This window comes from Typopeltis vanoorti, chromosome 12, assembly GCF_054136105.1.
Source record: "Typopeltis vanoorti isolate ZY-2024b chromosome 12, IOZ_Tvanoo_1.0, whole genome shotgun sequence".
Taxonomy (NCBI): domain Eukaryota; kingdom Metazoa; phylum Arthropoda; class Arachnida; order Uropygi; family Thelyphonidae; genus Typopeltis; species Typopeltis vanoorti.
This window is the reverse complement of record NC_143560.1, coordinates 113,010,076-113,021,740: the sequence shown is the minus strand read 5'-3', so window position 1 is coordinate 113,021,740 and position 11,665 is coordinate 113,010,076. Positions and strand designations below refer to the sequence as shown.

At 38.6% G+C, this 11,665-nt stretch overlaps 1 protein-coding gene across 2 annotated transcripts in view; it reads left to right on the top strand.

The window, feature by feature from the left end:
- The first annotated feature begins 340 nt into the window (after positions 1 to 340).
- Positions 341 to 11,665, top strand: part of LOC150101142 (succinyl-CoA:3-ketoacid coenzyme A transferase 1, mitochondrial-like) — a 221,809-nt gene continuing 210,484 nt past the window's right edge. For both annotated transcript variants that reach the window (XM_090401526.1, XM_090401525.1), the window contains exon 1: positions 341 to 466. In XM_090401526.1, coding sequence (XP_090257652.1) covers positions 386 to 466 — 81 coding nt within the window. In that variant the 5' untranslated portion in view covers positions 341 to 385. The remainder of the gene's footprint in view (positions 467 to 11,665) is intronic.

Sequence of the window (11,665 nt, the reverse complement as noted above, 5' to 3'; positions counted from 1 at the left end):
TCGTAGCGACGCTCGCATGCTCGCTTCCGCCGGCCCTGGATATATGTGTGTCCATACTCATAAATGAAATGTTTATAACTCTTTAAAAAATGCATAGTACCTCGTTTCCGAAAGTTAACAGGAATCGGGAAAATTACGTTTCCCGGAAACGTAAAATATCTGGTTACTCTGTCACCGAAAACTACAAATGCCTCGATTGTAAAATATATTAAAACAGTCATATGCACTCTAAACATTCTCTCTATTACATCGATCGGCATGATTCGCTGCTTAAAAATGATAAGATAAAGAAAATTTGATAAGACCGGTGCTAAGCACAAACATCACATCTCGACTTGTATTTTTGTTTAGCACTTCTTCGTGTATTAAAGAAGCGTTCGTTTAAATGGCCTTGAACTTAACAAAACCGCAGATGCTAATGCAATTTGTTAAGCGCGTTCAGCAGAAATACGTGGCACTTAATGATGTAAGTCCGTTTTGAATATGGTTTTATATTAATATACTATTGATAATTAATAGTGTACAATGAAAAAGTAATTTTCTTTGTTAGAACAATCGTCTTGATTTCATACCATTAAGGAACGTTATTATTATTATTTTTTACTTCAATGTTTCTACTATTACAAAATAGTAATTGATGCATAACATGGATAAGTTATTTTTTGTTAACTGCGGATAGAATGATAATTTATTTTTGTTAACTACTAACCAATGAAATGCCACTAACAGAATAGTCGACGATACATTTCACTCTACAAGTGTATCTCGTAAAAAGCAATTCGTCTGCTTTCATTAATACTGTTGTTTTTGGTACAAATACTGATTTGCTCGACTTGGATAAGAAAGGAAAAATAAAGGAATGTATTAATTAAATAAATTTCACATTTTTTTTACTGGAATACAGAAACGAGAAGTGATCTGAACCAGGTATAGGAATAATAATACGTGAATTTTTTCAAAACGAAATAAAAGAATCGGAATATGTATGTGAAGGAATACTGAGAAGAAAAATAAAATTGCAACTAAATATAATCAAGTGCTGAACGCCTCGAAAAAGGAAAACCGAAAATAGAAATTGAAGAATTTTATGTAACAATACAGAAAACTGTAATATACCACACCAGCTGAATTCATAATACTGGCAAGTGGCTTAAATGCAAGGATTAGAAACGGGGTAATACAAGAAAAAAAAAAAAAATGAAAATTCAAATGAAATAAGATTACTTCAGGTTTGCACAGATAAAGAATGTAGAATAAATAATGCTTCTGTAATCATAAGACTCAACACAGCAAACAGAACAGTAAAAGCAGATGAAATATTGGATATTACAGTTCTCATATGAGCAGATATCGGAAGTAATCATGGACTACTGATGGGAAAATTTCGACTTACACAAAATACAAAAAAAAAAAAAAAAAAAAAAAATTGAAAACCAAAATAAATAAATAAATACCAAGAAATAAAGTTACCGCGGAATTATATTAGATGACAGTATAATACTTTAATAAAATGGACTAAAAGAGTAATTTCGTGAGGCTGTCAGTAATTAGGAAGGTATATATTCTCGTGAAAAAAACTTCGAATGACTGGCTACCGGTGGAGATTGAACTCCCCCCCCCCCCCCTCAATTTCCATAAAGGTAGGGTTAAAATGGCCTTGCCTACTCTCTATAAGAGAATAAAAATGGCATTAGCTTATTATTATTATTTAATTTCTTTTATTTTTTTGAGCCTGCCACATGCGACATACTAGGAAATACAAAACAAGATGGACTCCCTGGTATACTGAAGAAATAAAAGAAGTATTAGAAGCAAAAAAAAATGGATTTTTTTTCATTAACATTTGAAACATAAGACTAATAATAGCCAACTATGAAGAGCATAAAAGAATAATAAATGAAACAAACAAAATATGACTCAAAGCAAAAAATATTGGGAAGAATATTCTAAACAATCGGAATACGACTTTTATGGAGCACATAAACAAGTATGGAGAATGTTCCAGAATCAAAAGAAAATACATTTGTTAACACAAATATACAAGTCATAGAAAGAGAACATTATGAAAACTGTTTTACCAAATGATAAGAACGTGAAGAAGAAATAAAATCTGAAATACTACAGCTAGAAACAGACGAAATCGAAATACTGTAAATGATCATTTAATAGAATCGGTCACCTCAAAATCGAATTACGATACCAATATTTACAAAGAGAACAAAAGTTGAACCAAAAAAAACTACCGAGGAATAAACTTATCGTGCACTACCTTAAAAATATGTACTAAATTATCAAAAAAAATTAGAATCAAGACTAAAATATAATGATGAATAACAAGGATAATGTAAGAGAAGGTCATGTACTGATGCAATATTTGTTATAAAGTAAATACAGAAAATGCAATAGAAAATAACAAACCAATATTTAAGTGTTTCATTGACTTAAGAGAATGCTTTTGACAGAATCAGACATGTCCTTTTCAGTATGTCCTGAAAAGTTAGTTACTAGCACCATGAAGGATAACCAATGAGGTTACTGAAACAATCAAAGATATACAAAAAAGATATCACAATGAATATACAAAATATTCCTATGAGGAAAGGAATCAGACAAGATGACTAAGAGATTCCTTGGAGGTGTCACGTAATAATAGTAATAACAAGTAATGAATTTAGATACCAAGGAATAACTGAGAACAAATAAAAATATAATACAGAATAAATATATAAATACAGAAGTATACGAAGGAATAAAGATTTAACAAAAGTAGAAAAATATACTGCTTGGAAAGAAGTTAACGAACACCCCCACTGACAAGGTGCATCATGCCATGTACCGAATCACGTCTTTGCAGCTGGTATGAATTGAAGGAATATGATGATCCCAAGTCAGTGCGCAACTGTGTTCCAGTGAAATGACCGAGTTTGAAAGCGGCGTTCTGATAGGATGCAATGTTCGGCAAACGGTTGAAAAATTAGGCCATCCTGGGTCAATAATACCATACTGAGATGGACGCGCTGGGAATCAAGTGCTACTCACAGTGGATGACTCACCATAGGGTGCTACGAATGACAATATGTAAAAACCGCAATTCGTCGACCGACACGCTGAATGCGAAGTTCCGGGCATCGACTGGAACACGAATCTTTACAAAAACATTCATAACTGAGGCTCACAAAATGGGTTTCCATTGTAGGACCGCAATACGTAAGCCCCATATTACCCGAATAGCTTCGTCTTCAGTGGTGCAAAGAGAATGCACACTGGGTTGTGGAAACTTGAAAAGCCACGAACAAACGGACGGGTGCGCGGTGATCGTCTATTATCAGAGTGCGCAACCCCAACTATGAAATACGGATGTAGCGGTGTGATGGTATGATCCTGTTTTTCCTGGTTTGGCCTCGGATCTCTGTTTGGGACGACGTGAACACTCAATTGCGAGAAGTATCTGAGTATTCTGGACAATGCAATGCTTCGTACTCTGTGGCGTTTCTGCGAAACGGACCAGTCTCTTTTCAGCAAGGCAATGCGTGGTGTCATAAGGCTGCTGCTGTAACTGCTTAGTTTGTGGTCACGAACGTCTCCGTACTTGATTGGCCTCCACAGAGCCCTAATCTAAACCCTATTGAAAATCTGTGTGATGAACCTGAGCGTGGAGTGAGGTCAAGGATGCTCGCCCCCAACACTCGAAAACCTCTTTACATGTCTACAGAAAGAATTCCTCTTGATCATTAGGGGAAGTTTGTGGAAAGTATGCGTCGTAGAATTGCTGTAGTCATCGCTGCGAAAGGAAGTGCTACATTTTATTAAGGTGGGCCTGTTGCTGTTTGTTCCTCACACTATAGTGTCCGTCAACTTCTTTCCAAGCAGTATATATATCAACGTAAAATATGAAAGTTATAGATAAAAATAAGTATTTTTAAAAGGTGTTTTTTTTTCTTCTCTAAATAAATTACCGCATGAGGTTGGAAATAATCGGATTGAGAAAAATATTTGTCGTTGTCAAATATATTACGGTCAATAATTCAATGAGAGCAATTACATGCTTTGAATAATGGCAAAAAAACAAGAATATATATTTCAGTAGCAGCAGATTTAATAAAAATAAGAAATAATAAAACATTGTGGACTGTCTTGAAGAAAGCATTATTATAATTTTTGAAATATTTTAGGCTCCTCCTTACTAGCTTGCGTGTTGGTAACAATATACTGTATACGTTCAACCAACAGGTCGCGGATTCGAATCCGCGAGCTGTTGATTGAGAGCGGGTACACTGACCACTCAGCCAACCAAATCCGGCAAGATAACTAACTGAATAGCATTTCCTATATAATTAACGTTGAAGTTAAATAGCAGGCCCCGAATTCAGAGCGTTGTGGTACTCAACTAGTCACACGCCATCTCCTGGCCTATATTCATCAGTAAATTACTTTGTGATATCCATTAGCCATTCTATTGTACTTCTCCGTTTCATCATAGTCATTCTTCCTTTAACTTACATACAGAAAGAACTCTTTCCGATTACCCTAGGCTCGCTCAGTTCATTTCCTGTCTTACTCTTAATTTTGTCCCCCTTAGTTACCCTTCTGGCCTTTCTACTAAATGAGTAAATTATCGAGGCATGACTTACCCTTCACAATCCATACTCTCCCCCCCCCCGCCCGTAAATTATCATATTCCCGAATTTTCCGTTTAATCAGCGTTTCAATACATTGACTACCACTCCTGAGATGCTGATCGGTAATTAATTGACTATTTCTTTCTGTCTTGGATCCCCTCTTTCCATTTCCTTCAGACTCTACTACTACAGCTGGACCTCAAACTGGTCGCACAGTAATTCAACTATTTCATGTACTTCAGTCACCTCCCTACCAATAACATTCATCATAATTATTCCCCACAATCATTCTTCCTTTTACTTGCCACATAATGAAAGAACTCTTTCGGATTATCCTCGGCTCGCTCAATTAATTTCCTGTCTTACACTAAATTCACCTTTCTGACCGGTGCTTTATATTACTTACGAGTTTGCTGACTGCCTTTCTCTTTAAATTCCTTCCACGTTTTTTTTTTTTTTTCCAACTTCAACTTTATGATGCTATACATCCATGTTATACATATTTTAGGTACGCAATCTGTTGCTTCGCCCTTCGAAACTCCCCCACCTATGACTATTTTCTATACACTGGTTGCATTGTTTGCTTGCATTTTATCATTCTACTGAAAGAAACAAGCAGACATCTATGTTTGTCGCAGTTACCAGTTCTGTATACCAGTGCTTCCCAAACTTATGGATGTCAAGGCCCCTTTTGGGAAAATTAAAAGATTTCACGCCCCCCCGCATCGAAAAAAAAATCCTAATACAGACATATATTATTATAATATTTATTGTATTTATATTCGATACAAAAGATACACACCAAGCGTAATTCTTTCCCGCGCATCGCCGCTCCTGTGTACACTATGGGGGGGGTGGGGGGGGGGGGGGGTGGGGGGGGGGGGGGGTGGGGGGGGGGGGGGGTGGGGGGGGGGGGGGGTGGGGGGGGGGGGGGGTGGGGGGGGGGGGGGGTGGGGGGGGGGGGGGGTGGGGGGGGGGGGGGGTGGGGGGGGGGGGGGGTGGGGGGGGGGGGGGGTGGGGGGGGGGGGGGGTGGGGGGGGGGGGGGGTGGGGGGGGGGGGGGGTGGGGGGGGGGGGGGGTGGGGGGGGGGGGGGGTGGGGGGGGGGGGGGGTGGGGGGGGGGGGGGGTGGGGGGGGGGGGGGGTGGGGGGGGGGGGGGGTGGGGGGGGGGGGGGGTGGGGGGGGGGGGGGGTGGGGGGGGGGGGGGGTGGGGGGGGGGGGGGGTGGGGGGGGGGGGGGGTGGGGGGGGGGGGGGGTGGGGGGGGGGGGGGGTGGGGGGGGGGGGGGGTGGGGGGGGGGGGGGGTGGGGGGGGGGGGGGGTGGGGGGGGGGGGGGGTGGGGGGGGGGAATATTCATGGTGAACCGATCGTGGTAAAATACAGTTCCCCCCCCCCCTCTACATCTACCTAAATTTTTGTATGGGTCTATGTAATAAAACGCTTTTTATTACATAGACAGTCTTACTTTTTCATGAATACACAATATTACATAACGCCTGTCCCTTTTTTGTCTAAAAGAAATATGGTCAGCTTAGTTCTACGACGTACGAAACTTGGGTTATATTGTTTATTTTATTTACCCGTTTATTTATTTATTTTATTTACCCGTTTATTTATTTATTTTATTTATACCCGTTATATGTTTGGAAATGTGGTCTCAACACCGAAAAATTAACATGAACAAATGTTACTATCATCAAGTAGAGCATTCGTTGTTATACAACTTTAAGAATTTGAAGCAAGATTCTAGAACCAGAATAAATAATGCACCTTTGGTAGCTCTTCAAATTTTATATAAATTAATGCCTTCTCTATTGCATGCAGCTTAACAATATGATTGGCACGTTTAGATGGGATGCGATATGAACATTTTGAACCTGATACAAACAAACTCAGATTTTGTACCTGATATAAACAGTTACAAAATCCGAGTATTCTGATCTATGCATGATACAGCTGCTGGTAAAGAGAGATGGGGGGGGGGGGGGCGGAATGTTTCACTAGTCTGCAGCACAATAAACTGCATGGATTTCCGTTGAATGATAGAGTACATTTAGTGGCATCCGCACAGTATTGTCTCCTCGGATGTCTAGATCATAGCAATGCTTTATTCACAAACCCAAATGGATGCGTGGAAGTCTGCCAACTATTCTACAAATCTGTCCGTCTGGGCTTTGATTGTGGCTACATATAATAACAACAGTTCCTGACGTCTAACTGCAAAAAGGTGGTTCATTTTCATTAAAGACTTAGAACAAACGATGTTCAAAATGCTCCAATTGCAATTATGTTAGAATGGTGGACTGGATCCAGTCATCGAAGAATATTGACTCTTGTAGAAGCATAGACTCGAGACTCAATTATGTCATGGTCTGATAAGAGCTCAATATAAGATGGGAAATGAACATCTGTTCCTGTCCCAAGAGCTAGCGCGAAAGGCCGTTTATCTTTCTTCGAAACTTACATATATGAAGTAGAAATGTTGAGTTTTCTATTTTTGTCGAATACTACCCATAAAAACCTTGCTTCTGTTTGTTGCTACTGGGATTAGTATTATACTTGTATTAGGCGTGATCAAAATGAAGACCACGTATGCAGCAAAATCGCAAGTGAACATTTCACGAAAATATTTTTGAAATCGCCCAGTTCGATGACAACTTATTGCAAGTGTCTTTCTATGACCATCACACTGCAAGAATGGGAAAAGATGGTAAAGCCATCCACACAGAGGACATTAATTACAATGGATGAGGTAATTGTTCTGTCAAGTTAATTTTGATAGTGCATAGCATGCCACTCATTACAAAACCTTGTGGGAGTCCCTCTTCTTGGAGAAAGGGTTAAGAGATTTCAATCGAACTGAGAAGGTTCGGTTAGAGAGAAAAATTTTAATAAGAGGTTCCCTTTAAGATCATGGTTGCATAGGTCTTTTAATATACCAAATCCCCAAACCGTGTCAAAAGGTCTTTTTCCATGTTAAGGAAAACCGATACCAAGTGTTCGTGTTTAAAAAAAAAAAAAAAAAGAGGAAGAAGGCAGAGTAATGAATACGGATTAAATGATCTGGCTTGGAATGATGTTTTAGGTAGCCAGAGTGTCTTGAAAAACTAATCTTGCTCGCTAGAAAATAAAATATTAGAAGCAACCCCTTTTTTCCCCAAAATTCTGCACAAGCAGTTAGTCAGCTGCTTGTGCAGAATATACTCTCTTCGAGCGTATCTGTAATTATGCAGCAATTGGATGGTAATCTGTTGCATTTCTGGATCTTTACCTGGTTTTGGAAATGCAATAATTATTACCTCTTGCAGGATTTAAGAAATTCAGTTCTTACAGAAAATTCTGTTGAGTAAGCAGAATAGTCTGATAAATAGAGGATGGAAATATATATTAAACCATCACATAATGGATATCGTCTGATTCTACAGCAGTTCATTTACTTTGAAGCACCGTAGCTTTCAGTACTTCCCTGAACGGTCTGTTGTAATCTTTCAGACATCAGAAGCAAACAATGTTTTTCTGCTTTGCTTATTAGGGCCACGAATTTGGTGATGTAAGAGGAAGTTGCCAATATTTTAGCAATCCCAGGCTTCCTTGGTGTTGGTCGCTCTAGTGATAGATGTGAATTGAATCCATGGATCATTTTTATGTAGCGGGTATCTGTGGAAGATACCTCAAGCTTTGTTAACTGCCATACATTCTGAATTCCGCCACAAAGCTGACTTAGTATTTTGGGTGTTGCAGTTTGTATTATGCACGCTGTAATGTCACTCACTTCACTGAGAGAGAGAGAGAGATGAATGTTTCAAAATAAAATTCAACCAGGATTGAGAATGCATTCGGGTCAATTTGGTCTCTTTTCCATTGATATCCTTGATGAAATACATGATTGCTCACCATTTACTCATAAGCTAGATAAATCTTCAGCTTAGGGCCTTAGTCTCGGTATTATTATTAATACATGACACCTCCAGGGAGTCCAAAGACTCATCGAGGGAGGGCACCTACTCTACAACTGTCTCCACCACTCAATCCACCAACGAACAGCAACTATACCAACGCCATCTACTGTACACCACCACAACTATTTTCGCAATCACAAACATCCATGCCCACAGCAGGATTCGAACCCGCAGCCTTTTGGCTGGAAAGCAGATATGCTAACCACTCGGCCAGCCAACTATTGATAACTTAAAATTTATGCAACAAGGGGGAGGGGGGATCTTGAAAGTTATAGCTCATGATCACAAGAACTTAAATTTGGCCCTACTGCTCATTATAAAGAGGGTAGATATCAGGAAAATTATCACTGCCATTGATATTATCTTCCACTTCCCATTTTGTTACGAGAAGGGTAGGAGTAGGTCAAAAACTCAGTGTGCTGAGTGATGCGGACACATACATTTCCTCGATTGTGAGATAAAACTCTTAAACAGCAAATAATCGTGACAGCTTAGATTTCAGAATGACAGTGATTATAACCACAATTTAATACGAACAAATAAGCATTACAAATACTCTATGTTACACGCTTAATTAATATAACAAAGATCTGTCCGCTGCACTTCAGTTTACGTAACAGAGAATGTGTGTTACTCATTCATTAACGCAGCAAACTGCTACGCATCTAATCGATATAATTTATGGGCATTCATGTTTAGCACCAAATACACGAAATACAGCATTCTTATGTGCTATGTATCAACTTAAGTTTTGTCAAGTAGTTTAAAACATTATTTTGATTAACTTTTAAGCAATTTGAAACGCTTACCTTAATAGTAGCTTTCGATTCACTAAATTCTTTATCTAAACTCGTGCTCGATTTACAGTTCACAACATAACACTTGTCAGCGTGTTTCTTTGAGTACAAAGAACTTATAGAGTTCTCGATGAACTACAGCTCGAGGGGGAGGGAAGGTTAGTTCTTAGCGGAAGCGTTATTACACCTGCATGAATTGTTACATTCGTTTGCATATTTGCGTTGGAAGATATAAATCTGCTTTAAAAACACAAGACTTGGGATTATTATCAACAGGAAGGTTATTATCTTTTGCCTCCTGAACCAAAATTAACGGCATACCTTTAATTTGGCGAATGTGTCGACTAGTTCTGACCACCGAATCGTTCCTAGTAATTAGATTTTCAGTAGCTCACATTTTTTGCCTGCCTTTCGCGTGACTTCTAAATACAGGGTGGCCCATAAGTCACGATGGGGTTAAAAATGTGAATAACTTTTTCTGATTATTTTTTCATTTTATTTCTTTCATTTGTTCTAAGGAACATTTGAGAAATTACTCATGGAAAACTTCACAACCCAACAACGAATTAAAATCATACAATTTTATATTGAAAATCCGCATTCAATTATTATTAATTGGCCATCATGTCCTCCGTATTTGACGGATATCGACTATTTCATATAGGGTTCTTCTTCTTCAACCTTTTGGTTCTGTCCACTGCTGGACGAAGGTCTTCCCCATGGTTTTCCACATCACTCGGTTTTCTGCCTCTCCCATCCATCTCACTCCTGCAATTTGTTCCAGTTCATCCCTCCACCTTCTTCTCGGTCTTCCTCTTTGTCTTGCTCCATCCATTGGTCTCCACTCTGTTGTTTTTCTAGTCCATCTCCCGTCACTGCATCTGACAATATGGCCAGCCCATCGCTACTTAGCCTGTTTAATGTATTTTACAATATCTATGACACCTGTTGAGATCTTATCCAGGTATTTGTCTTCCTATCTCTTAATGTTATTTTTAGCATACTTCTCTCCATGCGATGTTGTTGTTCTCAGCTTTTTGTTTAGAGCTTCTGTTAAAATCCATGTTTCTCCTCCGTATGTTAGGACACGAAGTATGCACTGGTCGAAAGCGTTCCTTTTTAGAATCATAGGGATGTCATTTCTGAATATGTCTCTCATTTTCCCATAAGCCATCCATCCAAGGTGAATTCTTCGTTCAATCTCTTTTCTTTGGCGATCCTCAAAGAATAACAATTGGCCCAAATATTCATATGAAGTAACTTCTTCTATTTCATGGTTTTCAATTTTGGCAGTTCTATGGTTTATGTATTTATTCATCATTGTTTTTTTTTCTTTATTTATTTTTAATCCGATTACTCTGGAGGCTTCATTTAGCCTTTCTTTCAGATCTTGAAGATTATCTGCTATTAGAACATTATTTGCAAATTTCAGATGATGCAGCCTTTCTCCATTTATGTTTATTCCTTTTGTTTCCCAATCAAGACTTCTAAAGACTTTTTCTAGTGCAGCTGTAAATAATTTGGGAGATATGGTGTCACCGTGCTGGATGCCTTTTTGTATTGGAAACTTTTCACTGTTTTTATATAATGTCATTACAGTAGTTGCATTATTGTAAATATGTTTTAGTGTTTCAATATATGGTTTCTCAGTTCCCTGGGTGTCAAGTGCTTTTAGTGTTGCTGTTGCAGATGTTTTAACTGAATCAAATGTTTTTTCGTAGTCTATATAGGCCAGTCATAAGAGTTTGTTGTATTCAATTGATTTTTCAATGAGCTATCTTAATGTGTGAATATGGTCCAAAGTATTGTAATTCTTCCTAAATCCAGCTTGTTCACAGGATTGTATTCAGTCTAGTTTAGATTTTATTCTATTATTTATAATTTTTGTGAATACTTTATATATTGTAGGGAGTAGTCTTATATGTCTGTAGTTTTTAATTTCTTCCTTATTGCCCTTTTTAAAAATTAATATTAGAAGTGAATTGTTCCAATTTTTTGGAGTTTTTGGCAAGGCGACAGTTATAGGTGTCGCCTGAAGGAAAAAGTATATGTGAGCAGTACCGTCGACAGGGTGTAGCATAGAGACAGCCTGCTCACGGTGCAGCTTAATAAGGGCGCTCGTTCAGCCATATTGCGGTAGGCGCCATGGCTACGTAGCCAGTGCGGAAAGAAGTTTTTCCACGCTTAAACTGATTAAATGTTATTTGCGAATAGCAACGATCCAAGAAAGATCGGTTGGTCTAGCAACTATATCGATAAAGGCAGACATAGCTTATAATTTAAATTAAGAAG